This window comes from Microtus oregoni, unplaced genomic scaffold, assembly GCF_018167655.1.
Source record: "Microtus oregoni isolate MIOR12 unplaced genomic scaffold, Mior012 000006F_ref0000085, whole genome shotgun sequence".
NCBI classification, from domain to species: domain Eukaryota; kingdom Metazoa; phylum Chordata; class Mammalia; order Rodentia; family Cricetidae; genus Microtus; species Microtus oregoni.
Genome location: NW_024543065.1, coordinates 43,616,849 through 43,644,609, shown reverse-complemented (window position 1 = coordinate 43,644,609; position 27,761 = coordinate 43,616,849). Strand labels below are relative to the sequence as shown.

At 49.9% G+C, this 27,761-nt stretch overlaps 1 protein-coding gene across 7 annotated transcripts; it reads right to left on the bottom strand.

Moving 5' to 3' along the window:
* Nucleotides 1-10,032: 10,032 nt before the first annotated feature.
* Nucleotides 10,033-27,620, bottom strand: Epn1 (epsin 1). Of its 7 annotated transcripts, none has more exons than XM_041654289.1 (12): nt 27,350-27,620; nt 25,764-25,864; nt 24,061-24,393; nt 18,586-18,835; nt 15,710-15,834; nt 15,279-15,353; nt 14,610-14,693; nt 13,006-13,309; nt 12,531-12,641; nt 12,310-12,396; nt 10,815-11,072; nt 10,033-10,639 (listed from the first exon to the last, which is right to left on the bottom strand). In XM_041654289.1, exons 3-12 carry the CDS (start codon nt 24,286-24,288, stop codon nt 10,431-10,433), a joined length of 1,731 nt encoding a protein of 576 aa, XP_041510223.1. In that variant the 5' UTR covers nt 24,289-24,393; nt 25,764-25,864; nt 27,350-27,620; the 3' UTR covers nt 10,033-10,430. The 7 variants fall into 7 exon arrangements, with proteins under 7 accessions (XP_041510223.1, XP_041510227.1, XP_041510224.1 ...); XM_041654293.1 differs by having other exon boundaries at nt 12,310-12,393; XM_041654290.1 differs by lacking the exon at nt 27,350-27,620 and adding an exon at nt 27,189-27,333.
* Between the last annotated feature and the right edge of the window lie 141 nt (nt 27,621-27,761).

Genomic DNA, 27,761 nt, shown 5'->3' with positions numbered 1-27,761 from the left:
GGCTTGGCAGCAAGTGCCTTTCTTTACCCACTGATGGGCACCAAAAGGCAGGATAAGGTGGATGATACTCCAAAGTCTTGGGGGAGGGACAAGTCTGAGCTGGGTAACAGAGGTATGTGGATGTGTGTAAACAAACCTATGAACAATGAGGGTGACAGTTATTTATTTCCTGTAACAAAATCCCACAGATCAAGTGGCTTAAAGAGCAGAGATTTTTTTTTTTTCCTCACGGTTGTGGAGGCCGAAAGTTGTCACATGTCAAGGCTGGTTTCTCCTGAGACCTTTCTTTAGTTTGCATATGCTAGCATCTCGTGTCCTGTGATCTTCCCTGTTTGTCTACATCCTGATCTCATCTCTTCCCACCTCTTCTTCATCCTCCTCCTCTCTATAAATGTATATTATATATATATATATATATGTGTGTGTGTATATATAAATAATTAGCATACAGAGTAATGAATTTCATTATGACTTTGTTTTAAATAGCTTTTCATTTTTATTTGTGTGTGTGCAGGAGCCTACGGAGGCCAGAATGGGACATCAGGACCCCTGGAATTAGAGTTACAAATGAGCTGGGTGGTGGTGATGCACACCTTTATTTAGTCCCAGCACTCAGGAGGCAGAGGCAGGCGCATCTCTGTGAATTCGTGGCCAGCCTGGTCTACATAGCAAGTTCTAGGACTCAGGGCTAGACAGACAAAGCCTGTCTCAAGAACAATTAGTAGAGTTACAAGTGATTGTGAGCCACCTGATAAGCGTGCTGTGGATTGAACTCCAGTCTTCTACAAATGTCCTTAAACTGCTGTGCCAAGCCTGCCCCACGTTTTTTAACTTCTTTTTCTAGTGTGTGTGCCTACACACTGCACACGTCTTGCTACAATGAACATTTGGAGGTCTGCAGACAGCTTGTGGGAGGAAGCCTTCTCCTTCCACCATGTGGGTTCTGAGGATCAAGCTCAGATCGCCAGGCTTATATCAAGTACTTTAACCTGCTGTATCATGGATCCGGCTCCTATTAGTCCCCTTTCCTACCCCAATAGTGTCCTGATGTCTTTTAATGAATATATGTGACCTAAAGGATTAGAACACACTGAAACAGCCTGCTGTTACCTTAATCATCCTGTTTCCAAATACATCCACGTCCTGAGGCACCAAGGATTCAAACTTCAATACCTGATTTTGGTGCTTGCCTTTAATCCCAGCACTCAGTAGGCAGAGGCAGGTGGATTTCAGTGAGTTTGAGGACAGCCTAGTCTACAAATCAAGTTCTAGGACAGCCAGGGCTACACAGAGAAATCCTGTCTTGAAAAACAAACAAACAACAAAACTGATTTTGGGTGAAGACAAGATTCGGTCCATTACTGTGAGTGCTCATATTTGTATTGAGAGGATGTTCTACCTCATGTGTTTATCAGGATGAGACAGAGGGCCCTGGAGATAGAAGGACATGTGAGACAGCATAAAGACCAGAGTGCATGTGTCTGGCTGGGAGAAGAGTAGATAAGACCATAGGACACAGTAACTTCTGTGACAGTAAGAAGCAAATGAAAGACACTTCAACAAAGTGAGTTCCCATGTAAGTTACCCAGGGTAACTTATCCTGGATCCCTGCAGTTTCCCAGCAAACCCTTGCCTGTCCCAGGCCCCGCACCACCACGATCTCTGGCACCCCAGCCTCAAGAGAAAGCCAAAACTCAATCTAACGCAGTAACTACTTACTCTGGAGGTACTGAGGTTTCAATTTCTTGAGATTCAGTAGGAATGAGTCTCGATAGTGTTGGGATCAGAGGCATGCTTTGCCACACCAGGCATGAAAGTCCCTCTGAGGGACTAATACCCAGGACAAATAATGCCACTTTCTCTGCTGTGGATCCTAGGTTTGAAGCTTTAGCTGTAAATATATAACACGAAGCAACTGAAGAAACCGGCAAAGAGTAGGGGATCATGGGAGAGCAGAGCTCTACAGAGGGCAGACACAGGTGATGTTTTACCTAATGAGTTCCAGGACAGCAAAGACAGACAGTGTCTCCCAAAACAATATAGCTATTGCCTCCCAAAGTCTAATAGCAATTCTTGTTAAAGTTTGGCTCCTGTAGAGTTTGCTTTTGTGGTTACTTTGGTTTTAGTTATGGTGACAGGGTCTCTCTATATATGTAGCCCCTGGTTGGCCTGGAACTCAGAAATCCACCTGTCTCTGCCTCCCAAGTGCTCAGGTTAAAGGTGTGCACCATCACCACCCAACTCAGAAATACCTTTAAAGGACCCTGTGTTTATTTTTCCAGAGACTTCTGTACTCACCAGTTCTTTATAGGAGGCAGATTTCTATGAGTTCCAGGCCACCCTTGTCTACAGAGTGAGCTCCAGGACAGCCAGGGCTGTTACACAGAGAAATTCTATCTTGAAAAAAATGAAAAACCAAACTTCCCCCCAAAAAAGTATTTCTTAGATAAGAAAAAAGGAGAGAAAAGAGTTAAATACAGAACATATAACATTCCTAGCTCTTTTTGATGTAGCTATTCTTGTTCTTTTTGCAAATATGGCAGCCTCTGACTTAACTAGATTCAGGAGACTTGGACATTTATTACCTTCTGTTTCTTCTAAAGGAAAAGGAATAAAGTCAGAGACATATGGGGGAAATAGTTTGGGACCAGGGAGATGGCTTGACAACCTGAGTTTGACAGCCAGGACCCATGTCAAAGGCTTAATTTGGTGGGGCACATACGTCATTCCAGCAATCCTACTGAAACGCAGAGACTAAAGAATCACTCAGAAGTCTGTGGGCCAGCTAGTCTGGAGTACACGGTACTGCCTCAACAAGGTGGAAGGCCGGAAGCAGCTCCAGAAATCGTCCTCTGGTCTCCACATGTACATCAGAGTATACACACACTGATACTCATACACATATACAAAAAGTAAAGTTAAACCAATTTTTCATTAAAAGAATAAAATGAAATGGTTATGCCAGTGAAGACAGGAGAGCCTGACTGAGACACAAATGTCTTTAAGGGGAAAACAAAAAACTTCACACTCTGAATAAAACCACTCAGATGTAGTTGTCCCTGGGGGCCTAGTATCACCCACTGTAAGCCTATACAGTGGCCATCGAGTAGGCCACGCCCACCTATGACATCATTAGCCCACCTCCCCTGGACATAGATAAGAGTTCAGTTCTTTTTTGAGACAAGGTTTCTCTGTGTAACAGTCCTGGCTGTCCTGGAACTCACTCTGTAGACCATGTTCGCCTCTAATTTAAGAGATCTGCCTGCCTCTGCCTCCTCAGTGCTGGGATTAAAGGCATGCCCAGTTTGGAGTTAATTGGGGTTATGGTGAGGATAGTCCTAGATAATTGTCTGGGCTGGTCAGAACATTCCACAGCACAGAGGCATTCTGCAAGTCACTCCACCAGTTTCCTACCTACTGACCTCCTTTGAAATTCTTTTGTCAGAACTAGAGATCAAATCTAGAGCTCCAGGTTAGACTATTGCTAAACTATGAGCCCTTTTTTTGCTCTTTCATCTTAGAAGTCTCACTAAATTCCCTGGGCTGCCCAGATTATAGTAGTGTGCCATCTAGCCTGGCAACACTGGCCTAGCTGTAGTTAGCTCATGAACAGTTATTACAGCTCCTTTTTCTAAAAGCTGTACATGCATAGTGTTTTGTCTGCGTGTGTATCTATGTAATTCCTGCATGCTGGTACACAGAAGGCAGGAAGAGGGCCTGAAATTGGAACTACAGATGCTAACTCAAACCCCAGTCCTCTGGAAGAGCAGCAAGTGCTCTTCATAACTGAGCCCTCTCTCAAACCTGATAGTTACAGTTCTTAACAGTTACACCCAATCGGTCCCGAGGGAATGCTTACTCCAGGGGAGGACTGACAGAGCTACACAAGCAACAGGGTTGGTCCAGTGTAATCTGAGAGAAACCAGGCGTGGCCAAGGCAGCTGCTCTGGGTCTGATATTGTCGTCTAGTTCCACATATTAGATGTGCTGCTCTCTGCTCCTGGAGACTGAACCCAGGACTTGTGCATGCTAAGCAAGTACTCTACCAAACTATAGCTCACCGCACTCGAAAACACTCCCAGTTCAGGGGCAGTGCTTGCCTGGCACGCAAAGGGGCCCTGCACTGGACTTCTGAGTTGGACGCACCACCACCACCACAAGCATCCGTCATTTTGTAGATTTCAGTACTTGCCTACTGGTTCCTAGGCAAGATGTGCCCACTGGTATTTAATAGTAGCATGAAGGTTATAACTGCACTGATTAGAAACCTGGACAAGGGCTGGAGAGATGGCTCAGCAGTTAAGGTCCTGAGGTCAATTCCCAGCAACCACATGGGAGGCTCACAGCCATCTATGAGATTTGGTACCCTACGTGCCAGAACACTATAGATTAAAAAATAAATCTTTAAAAAAAAAGAAAGAAAGAAATCTGAGTTCCTTGCTCGTGCTCCGTCTCCTTCTGCTCCTGATTTGGATCTTGAGATTTCTGTCCGGTACTCCCATGTGGGTCTCTGTCTCTGTCTCCTTTCATCGCCTGATGAAGGTTAATATTCATGAGGATGCCTATGTGTTTGTCTTTGGATTCACCTTCTTATTTAGCTTCTCTAGGAACGTGAATTATAAGCTCAATGTCCTTTATTTATGGCTAGAAACCAAATATGAGTGAGTACATCCCATGTTCCTCTTTTTGGGTCTGGCTTACCTCACTCAGGATAGTCTTTTCTATTTCCATCCATTTGTATGCAAAATTCAAGAAGTCCTTGTTTTTTACTGCTGAGTAATACTCGAGCAAGGAACTCAGGACCATGAGGGGTGCACCTACACACTGAGACAATGGGGATGTTCTATCGGGAATTCACCAAGGCCAGCTGGCCTAGGTCTGAAAAAGCATGGGATAAATCCGGACTAGCTGAACATAGCGGACAATGAGGAATACTGAGAACTCAAGAACAATCGCAGTGGGTTTTTGATCCTACTGCACGTACTGGCTTTGGGGGAGCCTAGGCAGTTTGGATGCTCACCTTACGAGACCTGGATAGAGGTGGGCGGTCCTTGGGCTTCCCACAGGTCAGGGAACCCTGATTGCTCTTCGAGCAGATGAGGGAGGGGGACTTGATCGGGGGAGGGGGAGGGAAATGGGAAGCGGTCGCGGGGAGGAGGCAGAAATCCTTAATAAATAAATAAATAAAAAGAAAGAAATCTGGTCAAAGCCCATTGTTGTGGAATACCACTTTAACTATGTAAAGCTGTTACGTTTGTGTTGTAGAATAATACTTTTACTAAGTTAAGGTGTGCTGCTTTTGTTTATGCTGCATTTGTTCAATTAAATGTAAATGTAAAGATGTGTTGCTGTTTCACCTTGCCTGCCTAAGGCACCTGATTGGTCTAATAAAAAGCTCAACAGTCAATAGCTAGGAGTAGACGGATAAGAGGGGCTGGCAGGCAGAAAGAATAAGTAGTAAGAGAAATCTAGGCTTGAGAGGAAAAGAGGAGAGAAGGAAAACAAAGGAGAAAGAAAGGAAGACCCCAGGGCCAGCCAGCCAGCCAAACTGTCAGACAGACATGGAGTAGAACATACAGAATGAAAGAAAAGACAAAAAGCCTGGGGGCAAAAATGTAGATAAAGAGAAACAGGTTAAAATAAGCTGAAAGAACTAGCAGGACAAGCATAGGGCATTTATAACTAATCATTCATAACTAGTAAGGTTCCATGACAGGATTTGGGAGCTGGCTGGTGGCCTAAAAGAAAGCCTGCTACAGCCTATGGCTCTCAAGATCACAGGACCTAAAGAGGAACATACCACTGTTGTTCGCTAAATGAAGATGTTAAACTACTTGAGTACTTAGGTGTATTTCAACCTTAGCTAGAAAGGCTTCTTTCTGCAGACTGGTTAATAAATGACTACTGATGGCTCAGCCCTAAAAGGGACATCTCTACCCCACCCCACCCCACCAACCGGACACAGGGAACAAAGCACAGGGCAGAAGGGTGACTGGGGAGAGGTGCTGTGTAAGGCTGTCTTCTGGACACTGCGCTGTGCACTAGCTGCAGCAGGGTCATCTGTGCACAAATCAAGCAGTAAGCAGTCAGCATCCCAGCAGGCAGACTTAACATGACTAACTGGACTTAGTCAGTTACCAAAAACAAAAGTAGGAGATAGAGGTGGAAGAGGCACATGTTGGCAAGTACCTATAGTATGGATGAGAAGGGGTAGATTGATCAAGACACATTTTGTGTGTATGTTTTGTTTTTCAAAATATGGTTTGTCTGTGTAGTCCTGGCTGTCCTGGAACTCATTCTATAGCCCAGCCTGGCCTCAAACCCTCATATATCCTGCCTCTGCCTCCCGAGCACTAGGACTAAAAGCATGGGCCACAAGACACATATTAAAAGTTTGCATTTAAGAAGCAATTTTAAAGTGCTCTTTACCGGGGAAATGGGGTGCAGCGGGAAAGGGGGCCGCCCTCTCACCTTCATGTTAAATGTCACTTGGAGTAGACCCTGCTTCTGGGTCGGGGCGGTATATGTAGCACAGCAGCTCCCTCATTGCAATCTACTAAAGTCAGCCTCAGTACAAGGGGGGGGGGGGGGAGGAAAAAACAAAAACTAAAGAAAAAGAACAAAAAGTGCTTTTTACAATTTGCCAATTAAAATACTGGGGCTAAAACATTGATCTACCTAAAATAAAAACAGAAGTCTGACATCCCCAAGCAGAACCAAAAGAAAATATAACCATTTCTAAGTGGAAAAATATGTCAGAAACCTATAGGAAATGAGGATTCCCAAAGGGGTAGAGGCACCTGCAGGGGCAGGGTGGCTGCCTAGAACCTCAGCAAAATACAAGGAGCTATAGGAATCTCCAAACTTTGTTAGAGCCAGGGGGTGAACTCTGCAGCCAGCTAGCCTGCCAGATCTTTCACTGCGGTGCAATGCCACCAGAGCCTTGCACCAGCAATCTGGCTACAAAAACCCTGTGGTCAAAAAAAGCAACAGCACCCCATTAGCAGGAAATGTGGGTTCCTGTTTTGTGCATGGTGAGGCACAGGGGGCCAAGGGAGGGTGTGTGTCTCTGAAATGGAGTTCCCAAGTGAGAAGCTGCTTCAGCAGAGCAGGAGAGAACCCACACGCCCCATCCATGGTAGTACACTGCAAGACGGCAGGGAGCTAGGTGGTGGCAGAGTCCCTGGGAGCCACCTAGAGTTTAAATGTGAGGCAGCTGACACAGCAACCAAGCCCATCAATCTCCCATGGCAGAGTGCCAGGGAAGATCCTGTTAGGCAAAGACCTGTAAGAACCCTGGCTGCTGCCACCCAGGCCAGACCTCTCACCCACTCTAATGCACAGGAGAGTACTGCCATGGGATCTGTCCACTCCAGCAACACTGCACTGATACCCAGGTCAGAGAGATACCCACAGCCCTTCCCAACATGTAGGTCAACACTAAGCATGAGTTTCAGTTCAGCAAAAACCTCTCACCCTTTATGACCGGGCTGTTTATGCTAACCACAACACCACAAGTGATGTCTAGTCCTCATTCAACAAGAATCAGCCTCATAGGGCCAGAGAGATGGCTCAGCAGTTAACAGCACTGGCTGCTCTTCCAGAGAGCTTAACTCCCAGCACCTACATGGCAGTTCATAACTGTCTATTAGCTCCTGTTCCAGGGGATCCAACACCCTCACACAGACATACATGCAGGCAAAACACCAATGTACATAAAATGCAAATTAAAAAAATCAAACTGTTAACTCTTTAGTCATTCTCTACCCACAGACCCACCTGCTTGTCTCTAGACTTGAGCCAAATCTCTCGGTCCCAGTGTAAGAAAGGCCCAGTCACAGACCCATGAACGTGCGACAGCTCAATCTTATTAATCTTGTGTGCATAGATAATACACAGACACAGGTGTCCACGTGCCTGGGTGATGGGGGAAGAGTCTTCTGTTTTGTGTTAATTTTATTGGTTAAATAAAGAGACTGCCTTAGCCCTGACAGGACAGAATATTAGGTAGGCGGAGTAGACAGAACAGAATGCTGGGAGAAAGAAGCCGAGTCAGACAGTCGCCATGATTCTCCCACTCCAGACAGACGCAGGTTAAGATCTTTCCTGGTAAGCCAGCTTGTGGTGCTACACAGAATATTAGTAATGGGTTAGATCAATATGTAAGAGCTAGCCAATAAGAGGTTAAAACTAATGGGCCAAGCAGTGTTTAAAAGAACACAGTTTCCGTGTAATTATTTTGGGTAAAGCTAACCGTGCGGGTGGCTGGGCGCCAGGAACGAAGCCCACTGCTCCTACTTCAACACCTGGGCATGTAGGGGCTGACAATCAACATCAGGCATCCCCTCTGCTTCTTTAAATCAGTTCATGCATGTCTACATGTGGAGCTCAGAACACAGCTTTAGATGTTGGTCCTCACCTTCTACCTTGTTGAGAGAGATGAGCTGGCCTAAGCTTAAAAGGTTCTAGGGATTCTCCTGCATGGTCCCCATCTCTTCAGTAGCACTGGCAGTACAGATACACACTTCTGGTACCTCCCTTTGAGTTCTAGGCATCTGACGGAACACAGGTCTCCACACTTGCACAACCAGTGCCTTACCTACTGAGTTGCCTCCCCTGTCTCCACCATCAATCTCAAGAAAGGTTCTCTCACTGAAGCTGGCGCTTACTGAATGGTGGTTAGCCAAGAGTCTCCAAGATATACCATCTGTGCCCCACCCATCTGCTTTCCCTCACTAGCCAGATGGAATTAAAGGCTGCACCTTGCTTACGGTAGGTGGTGGAGGCCTGAACTCATGCTTGCACAGTGCTGAGCCCACTCTTCAGCTGCCTGGAGAAGAGATTAACTGAAGAGCCCTCTCACTGCTAGGAGCTGATGTGCGAGCTGACTCATTCCACATCTAGTCATGGGGATCACTCCACACCCAGGTGCTGAGCCTTAGAGGCTTCTCTTAATGGCAGCACCCGCTAAAACTCTGGTGGCTGGAATATTCTGGAAGGGGGCATACATGAGACACAATCAACCTCTTTGGTGTTGCTTTGCACTTCAGACTGTATGGGATGAAAGAAGATGCAAAGAGGACATGCAGAGGCTCAGTCATGGCTTACAGGCCATGCTGCTCTTTTCTTCTTGTTTTTAAGAGATGGTGGACAGGGCATCAAACCTTACCCTCCTCCACCAGGCTGGGCACTGAATGAACTGGAACCATCTTCCTCCTGTGCTTCATTAACTGAAACTGGTGTAAAGCTCAAAGGCACAAAAATCACCAAATATACTTCCTTTGGGGCACAGGGTTTGACCGAGTGGCCACCCAACCATAAAATCATTCACTCAACCCACAAGACAAAGGACCCTCCTGCCTCACGGCAGAACTGAACTGCCCTAGGAATACCTCCCCCTCAAGCAGGGCCTAGAACAGAGGAGGGCAGCTGAGCACACCTCCCACCACCTTCAGAGCACTTAAGAGGACTGCTCGGCAGGCAGACATCTACCAAACCAACCTGACCCCAGCACCCACCTACTGACGTAGTTACCAAATGTGGTCTAGCAAATGACAAGAACATGTAGCGATGGCCAAGGTGGTCATCTGGGTTTAGCCAGAAGAGGCTAACAAGGCTTCCAAAGAGCGCTGGGATGAATTAGTGCTCCCTGTGCAGGACTGGGTGATGCCAACAATAGGGGTTCAGTATTACTATTTCTTGGCAAAAAATCTTAATAATCACCATCCTCAGCAACTGACTAACCCCAGTCACAGCATCTCTCTGAAGTCTGGCATTTAAGGACTCTCTTAGCTCCCAAGTGGGGCCTTCAGAGCTGAGCCCTGAGTGGTCTATGACACTTCATCAGAGGTGGACTGCTCCTACAAGGGCCAAGCCTGGCCACCGTCACCAGTTCACCCCAACCCGAGGAACTGATTCAGGGGATCCAATGCTTCAGCAAGGTTAGCTCCCAGAGGGAGACAAGGGATGGTCTGCCCTGGAAGAGCTTCTTAGGGACACACGAGTAGTGGACGGGAATGTGGGAGAGCCGTACCCATGAGAATTGCCATTTATTCCCGAAGTTGCCAAAATCATCACCAAGGATTCACCAAGGGGTGCCAAGGGAACGAGGAGGCTCAAACACTGATTGGGGGTTGTCAGGAGTTTGGAGGAAGGTGGAATGGGTGGGGGAACCCAGGCTGTTCCTCCCCCATCTAATGCCACAGAAAAGATCCTCCTCTGGCCGGCTCCCCTCCCCATCCCCCATGTCCAGTTTTTCTCAGGAGGAGGTGGGTTGGGGACTTGGGAAGAGGGTGTAGTGTGAGTGGGCCCCAGGAGGGGGAAGGGCACTGGGGGAAGGGTCCCCCGTTTCACATGCACTCACAACACTGATCTCCCAGGGAACAGAAGTTAGGGAAGCCAGCTGAACCAGGCCTTCCTCCTACCCTGGTTTATAGGAGGAAGGGATTAGTGTTGGGGGCTGGGGGACCCGGGGGCATCATAGGAGGCAGGCCAGGGCCTCCACCAAGAGGAGAAATGTAGGTGGGTGGCGCTCCAGGAACTGGGGGCACAGGACTGAGACGGAGCTGGTTCAGGGTAAGCGTTGCAGGGGGTGCTGGCTGGAAAGGATTGGTGACGGAGGGGCCAGTAGCTGGAGCTCCTGCAAAGAGAAGAAATGATAGACAAAGGAAGCAGGTAACAAGTGCTTGTCTGCCCAGATCTTGTGTCCTGGGATACAGCCCAAGAGAAGAGAAACATGCCTGCTCCATGAGACTTCTGCTCTGGAAGGACTGAAGGAAGGCTCAAGGATGCAGAGTCCCACATTCCACACTCACCGCTTGGCAGGAATGGGTTGGAAGCCTTGGATCCTGGTGGTGTGGGGCCTGGCCGGCTCACCAGCGAGTCCAGGTCCACGAGAGCTGCGTTGGGGCCTAGGAATGACTCCGGAGTCTTCCGTGTGGGAGGGGTGGGAGTCGGGGTTGCAGCAGGTGGAGGACTCCCCACAGCCTCAGCCAGAGACCCCCCAACCCCACTCATGTCGAATGCACCAGGGCTACGGGTGGGCACCTCTCCTGCGAGCAACTCCAGTTCCCCTGGAAGAAGCCAGAACAGTGCTCAAAGGGACTGGCAGAGCTACCCTAAGTTGCGGGGGATGGAGTGATTTGAGGTCTCAGGAAGGGACAAAGTTTCACAGTGGCAGGCTAAGCTGATCAACTATGATGATCTTACTGTCGCAAACAGGTAGAGGGAATGACAGAATCAAGATGTCAGGATGATTCACAGTGACAGTTTCAGGAAGTATGGTCTCTAATGGTTGCCTAGGGGACACCACCAATCTCAAAGGAGTACCTCCCCCAAGGGAATACTCCAGTTACAAAGCCCCAATGAAGTGTTACAGTGCAGAAACCTGGAGGTATCCATGACCCTGGGACAGGTCAAGACAGTTACGGGATGCAAGGCAGACTTTTTCCCTCTGGGAATTAACAAATGGAAACCCATTTCTATACTACAACCTGCATTTCAATGGAAGCTGGTTTAAATAAAGGAAATTCAGTCAAGCCTGGGGTGTAAGCCTGTAATCCTAGCACATTTAAGAAAGATCACACATTTAAGGCCAACTTGAGCTATAGAAAATACAGCAAGATTCTGCCCCCACCCCACCCCACCCCACCTCACCCCCCCAAAAAAACTGCAGAGTTGGGGATGTAGTTCAGTGGCAAGGCACTTACTTGCTTAGCATGAACAACAGAGGTTCAATACCAGTGTCACAAGAAAAGAAAAAGCGGTGTATGGGAAATACCTAGAATTGTAGGCACTGGGGCTGAGGCAGAAGGATCACAAGTTGAAGGATAACCTGGGTCACCTAGCAATGTATCATCTCAAAAGAAAGTGACCAGCAATAACCAACCCCTGAGAGAGGAGGCCCAGGCCCACACTTAGGTCAACCCACAGCTGCCAGGAAAGATGGCTGGCTGTACCAGTCTCAGAGACACCTGGTTAAACAGCAAAAGACAGCCAGGGGGAAAGCAGTGAGGAACACAAGGCAGGGGTCAACATGCTGATGCCACTTCTCCAATTCCTGTCTCATCACCCCCACCACCCCCACCCCAGCCTCAATGAATGACCCAGAGGCAGAAACAGGTCAGACAGGAGCATACGGACGGGATTTCCATAGTCACACATCTCTCTGGGAAGGGGGTGGCTGGATCTGACTCACTCTGTCTTGTGCATCCTACACCCTCAAGTACAGCAGGCACCCCCGGAGCAAGGCAGAAACAAGGAAGACAAGGGTCTGGGGGCTCTTTGGGAGTCAGGAGGAGGGTGACTCACCTGTGCTGCTCCCAGAAGTTGGCAGGGTAGTGCGGAGTCGGTCAAAGTCTGAGAACTCATCAGGCTCTGTGTCAAAGCCCCCGACTGCTGTGGGGGCCAAGATGTTCCTGCTCAGCACCTTCCCGGAGTCTCTAGTTCAACCTCCTCCACCCTCAGGGCCCAGACAGATTCAGCACTCACACCGGGACTACCGCCCTAACCCAGCACAGGGCAGCCAGTACCTGCAGTGCCATTGCTGCTGGGCTTGGCAGGTGAACCTCCCCAGGGGTCTGAGAAAGCCGGGGCAGGTGCCCAGGGGTCAGAAGATGGGGGTCCACTGACAGGGGCCCCACCTAGATGAGGAAGGAGGCATATCAATGAGTAGCCCACCCCTCCTGCTTGGGCAGCTGCTGCTTCTCAGTCTGTGATGGCCCAAAATGACCCAAATGAGTAGTCCCACCTTCAGGCCCTTCTGCCTACACACACATTTGCTTTCCAGTCAGGGTCAGACCCTCTCATACCTGCTCTCAAAAGCACCCTCAACCCCTCTATCCCCTTGTCCCTTTACAGTCTTCCTTACTCAACTTCATACAGCCAGATGCCCAAGCCTGCTCTCTCTGCCCTGGCCACCTCTTGACCCACACTGTGCCCAGGGCATCCCTTCCTAAAGGGGTAGCTGGCCCAAGGGGTTGCAAAACAGCAGATGGTGGTGCTCACCATCAGAGCTTCCCCATGGGTCAGGTGTGGGCCCCTCTCCAGCTGCAGGAGCTGGAGTCCCACCCCAAGGGTCAACAGAGGGCCCTGTAGGGGCTGCAGGCCTCCAGGGATCTCCAGAGGCTGGCGTGGGGGCTGGACCACCCCAAGGATCAGCAGCTGGAGGGACAGCAGGTCCCCCCCATGGGTCTGAGGCAGAAGCAGCCGGAGGGATGGCAGTAGCCACAGATGCTGGGCCCCCCCAGGGGTCTGAGGCCTGTGGAGGCGCTGGGGTCGTGAAGACATCAGCAAGATCCATGAGAGATGACTGTGGGAAGAGGAGAGAACCACAGAGAGTCAGGAGGCTGCTACAGGTGGCTGCATCTCCTCTCCTCAACCCTAGATCTGCCTTCCATCTATCCTCCCAATTCCCCAACCTGGAGACCCTACCCTGCACAACAACTACGGGGTCTTCTAAGCGAAGACAGAGGTCACCTTCCTCCCTGCAACCAGCAGAACTACAAGCCTTTCCTCACTCGCTGTGTGCCTTGGCTGGATTTTTAAACTGCTCTAGCCACCCCCCTCCCCCGCCATGCACGCCTTCCTTGAGCTCCCACCAAGTCACCCTGATCATACTTCTGATACCACATCACTGTCCTGCAGTGACTCCCAGCAGGGCTGCCTGCCTGTGCAGGCATCAGGTCTTCCCCAAGTGGCCACAATTACACTCAAAGAGTGCAAAGGGCAGAAGCAAAAACAAGTGAGTCTTCCCTAGTCAGATGCAGGACCTCCTAGGTCTAAGGCCAGCCTGAGCAGACACTGCTACCTATCAAGAAAGCCACACTGGACCTGGGGCTGGAGCTGGCAGAGTACTTGTCTAGGATGCAAAGTCCTGGGTTCAATCCCCAGCCATGCATAAAATCATGCATGGTAGCACATGCATATAAATCCCAGCACTCAGGGAGAGGAAGGATCAGAAATCCAAGGTCAGCCTGTGCCACACGCGCCACTGACTCAAAAAAAAAAAAAAAAAAAAAAAAAAAAAAACCCTAAAAAGAAAAAAGTCTCATTGGCTAATCACATGGAAACAATCTGGAAGCAGGTTAGGCACACGGTAACAGAGTTAAAGCTACTCAGGACAGAACCCTGACTAAGGAGTAGCTACAATGCTAACACGGCTGCTGCTACCACAGGCTCAGCTCAGAGTGCAGCCAGTCCTGACAGACAGATCACACTAACCCTGTCTACATGCAGAACCATGAGGAAACACCTGCGCATGACCAGAAGTAAGCATGATCTAGGAAGTCTACCACAGCTGTGAGTGAGCACAGGAGAGGCTGACCTTGGTCAAGGGAGGCTCAGGCAGGGACTGTCAACCCCTAGTGTCTAATAGAGACAGAGTGTTTGGACGGCATATAGCAAAACAGTCTGAGCCCCATGTCCTGCCTCAGCTGGTCAGGCTGTTGTTACGGCTTTAGGCCCTCTTTCCTTCAGATGTTTTGGCCACAAGGGAGGCAGGGCAGAGAGTGTCTCTGACTCAGCACTTACTTTATAAGACAATCCCCTCTGACCACAGGCAGCAGGGCAGGAGGTAGTGAACCCAAAGGGCAGAGCGCACAAGCACTCACCTCCTCTTTGCCCCCAGTCTCCCTCTTGCTCTCTTCTATTGCCATCTGCAGCCTCAGGTCATCCCCACGGCGGATCCGTTCTTCCTATGGGAGACAGAAGCAGCCGCACAAGGTAGGGTTCAGAACGTGAGCCATGGGAGGGCAGCTGGCCCAGCCTGGAAATCCCCATCCCAACCACCCTCTCCTCCACTCTGAAAACAAAAATGGAAAAAATAAAATGGGATGTGGACAATGTATGGAATGTGGATGGGAATGGGACAACTGGGTCAAAGGTGGGGCAGGAGGCAGAAGAGCTGATGTGATCTAGAGAGGGAAGGGGCTTGTGTATGGCACTACCAAAGGGGTAGCCAAACCTGGTTAGGAAAGCAGCTTAGGGACACACTGGGACCCAGGAAAAGCAGGTGACCCTCTCATCCTGGCTTCCTGCTGAGGTGCAGGACTTAGTGATGCTTGTAACCCGAGGTAGCTGCAGCAGATGTACCTCGAGATAGCCAGGGTGCCCACCCTGGCTTGTTTGGAGCAAGGTTTCTACAGCTAAAGTTGCCGAGATAGGGCTGGAAGTGAACACACTGTATTCAGGGGAGGCACTTCAGGGACACGTGGTAAGGACCCATGGAGCTGAGCAAGGTGGAGGGAAAGTCCTGGGAGGGGTAGGGAGGCCACTCTGACCTTATCGTGCTCCTCTCGGCTCAAACTAAGGGCCAGCTGGAGCTGGACGTCATCCTCGGGACCGCAGGACGGGGGCTGGCGGAGAGAAAGTATAAGGGGCAGGGCAGGGGAAGCCAGAGCCAGAGGACCAGGCAGAGAGGCAGGCCAGTAAAGGGACAGCAGGCCAGGGCTGAGCAAGATCAAGAAAGAAAAGGACAGTGATTCTCCCAAATTGTTGACAATGGGCAGAGAAAGCAGCTGTGCACCTGACTGCCAAAGCACAGGACAGCTTCGTGGGAGCAAGGAGCTAGAGATGGAGGAACAGGAAGCACCAGAAAAGAGACAGAGCAGGGACAGGGAGAGGGAGAGCAGGTGGAGAGTGAGGCGGGCGAGGCATGAGGACAAGATGGCAGAACAGAAGTCGGCCCCTCTCCCTCTGCTGCGCCCCGTACCTGGTCAGCTTCCTCCTTGCTCATGGCCAGGGCCAGCTGGAGCTGCAGCTCCTCCTCCCCACTGCTTTGTGGCCAGGCCTGCTCTGCCTCAGGGGGTGGCCCAGAGCCCACAGCTGCTGAGGAGGCTATAGAGAGAAAGACATTAAGACACAGATGGACGAGAGACCAAGAGTTGGGAACCCACAAACATGGGGCTACAGCCCAGACCCCAGAACAGTGCCCCCTTCCCAGGTCTTTGAGGCCCAAACTGGGAGGGAAATGAGTGGAACCAGAGTCCAGGGAAGGACAGAGGGTAGCCCCACCCTCAGAACAGCAAGTGGCAGATAAGAAAGATCAGGGTGCTGAAGGACAGCCGGGTTTGATCAAACATCAGGGCCCAGGCCTCCAGGGGGATCCTTCCTAGTTTCCCAAGCTAGAACTCCCAAGAGAGCAGACAAGGGCTTCCTTTCTAGGCAGAACTGCAGCCCTGGCAGGAACAGCTGGAACTTCAGAGGGAAGACAACATCTGTCTAGACTATAGAGCCCAATGAAGGGAACAAGAACCCCTGGTGTCAGGAAGAGGAGGAAACGGTAGGGACAGGCCACATTAAAGTCAAGAGTGGCTCCAGGGCCAGCAGAAGGTGGGAAAGGTCAATGCTGTGCTCCCAAGAAGACAACCGAGACCCCAGTCCCTACAATCAGCATCTTTCATCACTCCTGTCCCGCCACCGTGCACCGGCACTGTCTGGAGGCTCCATGTGGCTCCTGATTCTCTGACAAGAGGGCAGGCTCACTAACCCTGCTCCAGCAGTGGTTCAGAGCAAATCCACATACCACTGAAAGCTGTCTGCTCCTGTCCCCAAAGCACTTTCACCCTGCGTGCCACTCAGGAGGTGGGGTGCTGGCAAGCCATACCCCACTGCCAAACCTTTACTGTGCAAATACCTTAAGGCTCCCTCCCACCTGCCTAGAATTGAATGTACTGCCCCTCAAGGCCCCACATCAAGGAAATGGGCATCAACTAACAACACAAGAGCTTCCCACACCAACTACCCATCTCTAGGCTGCAACCCTTCCCAACTCCCATACAGCCCTCCTTCCTCTCAAAGCTCTGGGACATGGGTCAGCAGACTATGGCCCATGACCAAAGTCAGCTCTTTAAATGGTTGAGAAAGAAAGTGGAACAGCATGTTAAGACATACAAAAGTTGTTAAGAAATTCCAACTTAAACTGGGGTGACAGCACACACCTTTAATCCCAGCACTTGGGAGGCAGAGGCAGGCAGATTTTGAGTTTGAGTCTAGCCTAGTCTACAGAGCAAGTTCTAGGACAGCCAGGGATACACAGGAAACTCTCAAAAACAAAAACAAAAAAAGCCAATCCCAATTTCAGAGTCTATGATGGGAATGTAGGGAGTGTGACTGGCTCCTCCTCTGTGTGTGGACCAGCTGAAATGTATACCTCAGGCTCCTTAGCAAAGCACAACGTGCTCAAGCATCTGGCTCCTCAGGAGCTTGGCCATGTCTAACAGCTAAGAAACCCTCCTCGTAGAGACTAGGAAGAAAGCTCAGTTAAAAGTACTTGCAGAACAAGTATGAGGACCAGAGTTCAGATCCCCAGGATGCACCAAAACGCTAGGTAGACTTAACGGTTCACTAGTAATCCCAGCCTAGGAAGACAGACAGGGGCTCTCCACAGCAAGCTGGTTCACAAGACGAACTAGCATATTAGTGAGCTCTGGGTTTGACTGAGACCATGCATCAAAAAGAACAAGGAATAGAAGGATGAATGCCAGGGCCTCCACACACATGTGAAGGTAAGTACAACCCCCAACACACACACATGTATGCATACCGCACACCTTCCATGAAGCCAACCAGGCTTGCTACAAACAAGTCTCCCAGCCCAGCCCAGGCCTAATCAGAACCTGCTCTCCTCACCCTCCACTCTCTACCCCAGGGGCACAGGCTCCTTCCCTCCGCTGTATTAGGGAATAGTACAGTGCCTGTACTCTCTACGTGAGCACACCCCAGCGTCAGTGTCCCCACATCTGAGTGGGAGATAACACTGACCCCAACGTGATGCACCAGACACAAGTCCTCCAGCTAGAACCAAGGTCACAGGATCATGACTCCATCTGCCCTCACCTCCAGGGTAGCACTGTCTCCCCATCCCACAACCACATGCAAATCAGTTTTACAACAGCCTTCTACAGACTCCCTAATGCTCATCCCACTTTCCCTACCTTGGCCCCTTAGCATGAGAAAATGAAACCCCCACCTGTCACTGACCATGTCCCTAGACAGACCATAGCCTTATGACATGGGACACACTATATCTCCTTATGCCACTTCCATTTCTTTTTAAATATTTGTCATCATCCACTAAACTTGAACTCACCACCTACAAACAGCATTCTAAGATCTCAAAAAGTCAATGCCCAGGCCTCGCCACGACCTTGCCACCCCCCTCACCTGTGATGCTGACTTCCTCTCTGTGGCATTCAGGGTCTTTGCATTGCCCTTTAGCTACAAGGACAATCTACACAAGACCTGACTGGCGGCTCAATCAGGCCTGAGCACGAGTATCCCCATTAGGGGCTGACCTAACCCTGTACCTGGGGAGCCCTGAGCCCCAAGCAAGCTGACAAGATGTGGATGTACCTGCCTGAACACTCCAAAGACCAAGGCAAAGGTCAGGGACTCTGTTGGCTGCCCTCACTGTCTGGACACACCTGGGTCCAAAGGAGACATTCAGCAAAATTGCAGGCAAGCTGAATGAAATTTCTAGACCATCCCACAAGGGAGGAAAAGGGTGGGTCTGTTGAAATGGGCCCACAGGGACAGAGGACAGATCCGAGCTGTCAGGGACTTTCAGGAGTGGGAGAGAAACCTCACCCGTGGCAGTCTGTGCCAGTTTCTCCTTGGTCTTGAGCGCGTGGGCGCGCTCCTCCCGAAGCCGATCCTCATCACGCAGCAAAGCCACCAGCTGCTTGGCCTTCTCCCGCACATTCACACCCTGGTCCTTGCCATCACGGTCCACATACTGGAAGTCCTTCAGCGTCTGCACAGCATACATGTTCTCTTTGCACTGTTGTGATACACGCTCAGAGCCAGTCTTGATGAGGTACTCCATCAACGTCATGGCCTGCAAGGTGCAGGTACACCAGTCACTGACACTGAACTGCACTGGAAAAGGGACTCAAGACTCAGGAAGCATTGGGGCCCTGGGGCAACTGCCCACATTCAGGTCTCACAACCCACTATCTGTCCACACAGTCGAGTGTGGAATAGACCTAAAAAGAAGTGGGGAGAGAGGCTACCATGAGCAAAAGGCCAGGCACAAAGGCCACACAATGTGTGGTCGCATGGGTATGAAGTGTCCAGAAGAGACTAATTCAGACAGAGGCGATCATGGGTGCCAGGAGATGAGCACAGGTGAGGCATACTCAATGGGGTCAAAGAAAACGTTGCTCTACCAGCTCGAGATGTGGCTGCCAGCACTAAGTACACCAGATGCCACTGAACTGATCACTCCAAAAGGCCGACTGCTGTGCATGGGCTCTAGGCAGTAAACACAACACAGAAGACAGGATGGCAGCTACCAATGCAGTCAACCTGGGCATCACCAAGGACCACAAAACGTGCCCTGCGTACTGAGGACAAAATCTGAAGCAACAGAGCCAAACCAAACTAAAGTGCAGGAAGTCTTAAGGATGAAGGAATGAGAGGTCACAGGAGCCTTCTAGTCCTAGGCTCGCTCAGGAAGGATAAACGCCCCAGCCAGACACAACACCAGGAATACAGACCAAAGCAAAGCATTGCACAGTCGCACCCTTGGATATCTTTCCTACTTTGTGATATGCAGACAAATTCCCTTTTCAGCAAAATGAAATTAAGTACTGTAGAAAAAATAGTAATAATAACCCAGGGGCTGGAGAGATGGTGTTAGTGGTTAAGAGCACTTGTTGCTCTTACAAAGGACCCCAGTTCCATTCCCCATTCCCAGCACTCATGAGGTAACTCACAACCATATACATTCCAGTCTCTTCTGACCTCTGCAGGTACTAGGCACATAAGTGGTCCACACATACATAGATACACATAAAGTAAAATTTAAAAAATCTTAAACCACCGAAGCAAATCCAACCCAAGGAAAGATCTGACTCAAGGCCTGTTTCCAGAGCAATGTCATGAGCCTTGGTCCTTATAAGACTCTGAGAAAGGAGGAGAAAAGCACACCTTAGGCTTTGCAGGTGACTCCAGAGACTTCATGGAGCCTCCAAAATTCAGGTGTAAAATAGAATGGGAAGAAATGTAACAGAGGAGGCAGCCACAGGAGCTGAGCACTATCTAAATGATGAAAACTGCCAGCAAACAATGCTGTAACTCAAAGTTCTTAATTCAACTTAAAGTTCTGTAATGGTGGGGGGAGGGCAGGCAGACAGACATAGTGATCTGCTATGTAGACCACACTGGCCTCAAACTCACAGTAGGGCCTCAACCCCCTGAGAACTGGGATTACAGGTATATGCCACCACTCAGCTGTGGAAAAGCTCTCTGGAGAGTATTTACATCTGATTAGTCCCTGACTGGCCCTGGTGGTAGTGTTTACTCTCAGAGGAGAAAGATTTCTATGCATGGTTACACCCCAAGGGGAAAGCCAGAGAGGCAGCAGGCCTGGGGCCCTTGTGGTTTGGAATCCAGAATCTTCCTGCTTAGGCCCAGAAAGTCACTGTACCAGGGCACACCTACGAATTTTGTCAGAGGGGAGTTCTGCCAACAGCCACACGGTGGGACAGGAGCTTGGGAGAGGAGCATAGTATATGAACGACTTAACTTCAGTGCACATCATATGGCACCTCTGGGCCATATGGTCCTGAGAAACCTTCAAACTTGTAGCTCTCTGGACTTTGGAACGGCAGCTAAAGACTATGAAGCAGGAAACCTCCTGAATCCCCAGGCACATGCGTGTGCCACACACACGAAAACTGCAGCAAATGCACAGGGGCTCCCAACAAGACAGAGTGTCTACACACAGCGACACAGAGAAGCAGAGATTACCACCTCAGCCTGGGAGCAAAGGAAGAGACCCCAAAGAGCACACACCAGTGGTCCTTCACAGACATTCACAGTGCCCCTGGGAGGGATGTCACAAGGAGCCTCCTAGGGAACTGAGCAGGTCCTCCAGAGCTGTGCACATTCGCCCAAGCTCATTGGGTTACGTACTCATAATTTAGCGGATCTGCAACACCTCAGTGAAGAGCCTGGAATTTTTTTAATCTGGGCAACTGAATGATCCCAAACAGATAACCCATGGAGCTTTTTAAGTTTTCAGTTAGTTTCACCAGGAAAGTATTCCTATATTACAATGCACATTTAAAGAAGGGTCAGCGCCTTTCTCTATAAAAGTACTGGAGATAAATGCTTCCGTTATCACATCACACAGTCTCTGTCCAACTATTCCACAGTGGTGGCTACAGGGGCCTGGCTGTGTTCCAATAAAACTTTATTTACAAAGCTGGTAGTGCACAGGATTGACACACAGCCTGCACTCTGTTGACTTCTAGTTAGGATAAGATAAAGACTAGGGAAAGTAAGTCTGAGAACATAGGACAAAGGGGTGGATTAGTTCTCCACTCCCAAGCTCCCAGGCCCCTAAAGCATATATTCTTTCTCCACAAGGGTGACTAGACCCACACAGTGTCACCAGGAAGGTCTGTACAAGTAGGAGCCTCAGCACAGCATAAGGAACCAGAAATTCAAGGCAAGCAGGACACCAACATAGCCATATGGCATAGCCACTTGCAAGTACTCAAAGCCATGCCCAGCACCCCAGGAGCACTTGCCAAGGGGACCACACAATCAGAATTAACTGTTGTCTGGACCATAGAATAAGCTATAAAAACCACATTGTCAAAACCCAGAGGACTGTGCCTAGAAAGGGGAGATTTTTCTGTACACGAAATCATATTTTGGTAAATCTATCTTTAAAGAACCCTTTAATGCCAACACTCAGGAGACAGAGGCAGGTGGATCTCTATGAGTTTGATGCCAGCCTGATCTACATAGTTCCAGGACAGCCAGGATTACGAAGGAAGGAAGGAAGGAAGGAAGGAAGGAAGGAAGGAAGGAAGGAAGGTTGGTTCATCATCAGTCCCTATGAGCAGCCTGACAGCCTCTTCCAGAAGTCTTTTCTGACTGCTGGAGGCAACAGTGTCCTCTACTAGTCCCTCCAACTACAACAGGCCACCCTCTACTTGCCTAAGGGCTGCAGTCACAGTAAGGCCAGAAGCAGAAATGAACATGGAACTCAAGACTCAAGCACTCCTGGACTCCCACTACTTCAGGAAGCAGCCTCGGCTCACCTGACTGCAGAAGTCCCTGCACTCGCCTGCATATCCCACCTCCGGACACCGCAACAGCACACTCTAGAACTCCCTAGTCTATTTAAGGTACCTCACTGTTCTGGGCCATAGCAGTACAGTCTCAGCCACTGAGCAGGAAGAATCTGCACTCCAGGGCCACTCCATCCCCATTAAAGCTCTCCTTCTCACCCCAGCAAAGGCTTGCTTGTGACGCTGGGCTTTCCCAGTTCCCAGCACAGTACATGCCACCTAGTTTTTCACTATAAGCCCAGTAAGGAACTGTATCAATGATTAAATCAAGCAATGGCCAATCTCGGTGTGTCGTGATGGGCATGAAACATCTCAAGTCTCTGCTTCAATAAGTAGATGGTACTATGTCTCCTCACCCTGAAGCCGAGAAAACCATCCTACCTTGCCAGGAAGCCTCTCAGATAGTCTAAGACATGTAGACTTTAAACCAGGGTCATGGAGTGGGCCCTCCAAAGCAATGAGACTCAGGTACTAATGCTCACCATCTTGGGGGCCAACTCAGAAGAGCAGTGACTCCTTGCCATGGAGGGCAAGCCAACAATTGCCCTGAGGCCCCATGATTAACACTGTAATTCAGGCAGCTGGTCCCAGGCCATTTCCTTAGCTCCTAAAGAAAAATCAAGGTGTGGGAGGCAGTAGCAAGCTCCCACTCCCTAAAACCCACTTGCTCAGTATTTCTCTGGATGCATTTCGTTCTAAAGAAAGCCTGAAATCTGGATATCTGACTCCACATGCACAAAACAGACCATATTTACCAAACCTACATACCCACGTGCCCTCTGACCCAGCAACTCCAGCACCAGAGAAAAGCAAGCACATCAGGGTATTAACAGCAGTTTTGCTTAAAAAAGCAAAACATCACCACAACCTGGAAGCATAAGCCTGTAATTCCAGCTATCTGAGAGACTGAGGAAGTTCACAAGTTCAAGGCCTACTTGGACTACAGAGTAAGTCAAAGGCCAGCCAAGGCAATTCAGCAAAACTTTATCTTAGAATAACAAGTAAAAACTAGTTGAATATGTAAATAAATGATAAAGGATTTGAATAATGTACATGAAGCCCTAGATTTAAAACCCAGTATCACAAACAACAAAAACACACACCAGTCTCCATCACCCCAAAGCTCCCCCCCCCCCCCCCCCGTGCTCTACTTTATCATCCTACTACATACAAGGCTTGTCAAGCCCATCAAGTGCTCCTAAGGCTCTGACTGTCACAGCAGGTTAATAAATACCAGCAAGCCTGACGGTCACACAACCTTACAGGGAAGGCACCTGAAAGCCCAGGTGCTGTGCCAACGTGCCCACAGCCCACGGCCATCTGAGTAGAAGCACACACCTCAAAGTGTGGACAAAGATGGCTTTCAGAAGCTGGGAACAAGCTCAAAATCAAACAAAACAAAAACGGAAGGATCAAGAGTTCACACTCAGCCTGAGTTCTGTAAGACCCTATCTCAAAATAACTAAATAAATGAATAAATACATATGTCTGTGTAGTAACACATGCCTGCAATCCCAGAACTTATCAGAAGGCTGAAGGATCATAGAAAATCCTAGGCCAGCCTGAGCTACACAGAAAGGTCAAAAGAAAGTGTAGAGAAAACTCTGCCTGTCCAGACTGTAAGTTCTTTCACTAGTCCCTTGCTGACACAGCTAACAGTATATTACATACCATCTGCATTGTACTAGGTGCCTCAAGCAATGTAGACACCTGAAAGATGCTGCCTGGTTGCTCACAAATAACGCACCATTTTACAGAAGACACTTGGCCATTATCAAACTCTGGTCAAGTGGGAAGCTAGGAACCAAGGCCCCAGGGATACTGAGGAGGACTCTGTCTGCTGCCAAGAGATTTAACGTAAAGAACAGTCTTTAACAGCTTACCCCCCAGAAGTGGGGGTGGGGAGGGGGCACTAGGCAAGCCACACCCTGCTGTGTGGCTGTGTGCCCCAAGGTAACCACACCCAGGTGCTGACCTTGTAGACGTGCCTCCAGTTCTTGCCGTGGTCATTGAGCCGCTTCCAGATCATGCTCATGATCTCGGAGAAGGCCACAACATTGTAGGTGAGGTCAGCAATTTCTGACATGAGGGAGCTGGATGGGCCCCAGGGATCATTGCTTGTGGCTTCCCGGACCTTGATCTCAGCCTCTGAGTAGTTGTGGACGATATTCTTCATCTGACGCCGAAGCGATGAGGTCGACATTTTGCCCAGTGGTGTTGGTGTCAAGGGGCACCAGGCCCCTGGGGCATGGAGAGATGAGGCGACTCACAGAGGGAGACCGTAATGGATGCTGGTAGATCACCACATCTGAGGGGGGAGAGAATCTTTGGAAACACAAAGGAGACCTGGGCTAACCAGCACCCAAGCTGTCCCTGAGCCTCCCACTCTAGAGAGGAAGGCAAGAGGCTAAGCGGCTGAGTAGACTCTCCCTGTTAACCTCGATCTTATAGTTAGCCCATCCTTCTTTCGGTTCCTCAAACAAGCCTAGCTTCTTCCTGCCTGGGGCCCCAAATCAGCTGAGGCAGAACAGCAGGGAGAGGTCAGACACCCGGAGCCCATGCCCCAGTTTAGCTGAACAGGGCAGGTCTCAAACTGTGGACCGCCGTTTTCTCCTATACAAAATGATGTTCTGGGTGATAAAGGTCCTACTAACAGGTTTCAGTAAAGGCTGGCCAGCTCTCAGGGGCCCTGTCCTGCTCACAAATTCTCCTCCTTCCTCACAGCCGCAGGGCTCTCCTGAAACTCCCCAGATGGAACTCAAGTATCATTATCACTGTTCCCAACTGCATTCTTATGAGTGGATTCCTGTGATTTTAAACCTCTCGGTCTGCTTCTGAAACTCTGGTGACCTAAGACCCTTGGTGGTAGTAATGCTAATGTGTTTGTATATGGTTTTTCCCTATAAAGAAGCTGGCCAAGGAAAAAACATTCAATAAACAGTACAGGAAGGAAATGGAGAAAGAGGGAAGCAAAGCCCTCTAGGACAGGAGTCATGACCGACCCAAGAGGTCAGTGATGGAATTGAAGAAATGGTAGAGAACTAGGGGAGGCAGCCCAGGGCAGTGGGAGGCAGGAGAAAGCCTAGGGACTAGATGTCCCAAGGGCAGGGAGGGAAGCGCAAGGCTCGAGGGAGGAGAGATAAGGAATGCAGGAGGCCCCAGTAATGGGTACTGAGTGTGCCAAGAGGGGCACATTATCTCATTTAACACTAAATGCAGACAGTGGCCTCAGGAAAGTTAAATAACTTGGACAAGGCTAGATAGTAAATGCCAAAGAATACTTAACTATGAAACAACCCATTTTACCTCTATAAATTCATACTTTGGGGGGGGGGGGCATCGACACAGTATCTCTTTATACAGCCCTGGCTGTCCTGGAACTCACAGAGCTCAGTCTGATCCACCTGCCCCTCCCTCCCAAGTGCTGGCATTAAAGGTGTGTGCCATTAAAAGATTGTGTGTCCTATACTGCTTCGTGCCCAGCTGCTGAGAAGGATGGAGGACAGTAACCGAGCAAATGAGGGCAATGCTAACAAGCACCTCCACAACCCCTACATCCTTCTAGGCACCCATTAAGTGCTTTACACCATCAACTTAATCATTACAAATCCATGACTCACAGCCACGTTACACAGGCGGGAACATGGGCGCATTAAGGCCTTGCCCAGGGACACACACCTCACAACTGGAGCAGCCTGGGTCCAGAGTAGGCTCCGATCAGTCTAGGCCTCTCCAACAAGCCATGGAGGGAGATTTACTGAGCCCTACCATGATCCGACCTGAGGGAAGACACGGGTAAATGGGAGAGGCTGCTCTCTACCTTGAACTCAGGCCAGAGAGCAGAGCACCTGCAAACAGGCCTAACTAGGCAAAAAAGAAAAGGGGGAGGGGAGAAAAGGGGGGAGGTGGCTGGGTCCCCAGACAGGCCCACACAGACAACAATAAAACAAACATGAGACAAACTCGGAAGAGAGAGTGACAAGTAAGGAGGCACACAGAAACTCAGGCAAAAAGAAAGTAACAGCAAGGCAGGAGAGCAGAAAGACAAGGACCCTGAAACAAAACACACACACAAGACACAGGGTTCGAGACTAAGACAAAATAAATAATAATATGTGCCCAAGATATAATTAAAAATAACACAAAATTTACAAAACCCAGCCACATAAGCAACCAGCAAAACAAGCCTGTGACTCAGTTCACTCAACTATGTTAACAAATGGAGGGATGCTACCTGGCAGGCTTGCAGATTAAGATGGGTTTATAAAGGGCCTTGTTCCGTGCCTCACAAATAGTCAGTGCTTGGTACCCCTGCCTATTATCAGAAAAAAAAAAAACATTTCCAAAAAGGTGGCATCTGAAGGTGCACTATCCTAACACCAACCTACTTTAGCATGTTGGGGGAGTGCATATTAGATCTCACAGATGCTGCTGAGAATGAGGCAGTTTTCCACATTTAATTAATTTAGAAATGTTTATTAAACTGTGCAAACAATACAACGAAATTCTCCCAAAGGGAATTCAAATAACACTAAGCAAAACAAGATCTATAATAATAACCAGAGCGCCTAGTAATCAAACACTTAACTCCTGGCCAGACACTGTTAGTCACCTTACCAGCACCACCTCAAAGAATGCGCAGAGACCCTGGGGTGCAAGAACTCTGAACGCTTCCATTGACAAGATTAGAAAACTGAGGTCTGTAGACCGCGACAAGCAGCAGGAGGCCTGGATTCCAGTCAGAGCTCCTACCACACCACCAGAGACTCAAAGACCTGGAGAAGGAGGCGCATCCTCAACCAAAGCAAAAGGTTCCTGGAAAGGAACTCAGGGCTAGGGACGGTAGCAACAGAGACAAAAATGAAACATGAAGAGAAATATGCACTAGAGGGAGACAGGTGTGGGGAAGGAAATGAAGAGAGAGAAACCCAGAAAAGACAGGAAGGGTAACCTGACAGGAACACGGAGCGATCCAGGACACAAGCACACGGCACTCGGATCGCCAAACCCTTTTGTATAAACACCGAAACACAGAGGCAGGGCAACACAAGCAACAGGGCCGTGTGAATAAGGAACACTGACAACCACAGAAAAGACACACACCGGCAGGCAAACCCGACCCGGGCACAGCAGTAAAAAAGCAGCCACAAGCCATCAGCGGCTGGAACACCGGCTCCGAGGCTGACTGGACCCGCGCGTGCCACGGCCCAAGCCGGGAAACCGGACTCGCCGCGACGTAGGCCAGCATTGCGCCCCTCTCTCACCTCGGCCCGCTCACACCGGGCTCCCGGGGGTCATGACGGTCAGCCCCCTGCCCCCGCTCGGCCTCGGTGTCACGGGGCGCGCGCCGGGCAGCGGGAGGCAGAGGTGCGCACGGGCGCACGCACAGACGCAAGGACGCACGGAGGGCCGCACGGCGACGGCCCCGCCGCCCCGGCGCCCGGGAGGGGCGCTGAGAGCCGGGCGGGGGGAGGGGGAGGGGAGCCGCCGAGCGGACGGGAAGCAACCGAAGGTGGCGACGGACCGGAAGCGGAAATGACCCCAAGCGCCCCGCCCCCTGCACCTCACCCGGCGGCCTCTACTTCCGCGACCAAACCCTCTCTGGCATCATTTCCGGCGCACCGGACTGCGTCGGTGTCCTTACGTCACTTCCGCATCAACACATTTAGCTGTGGA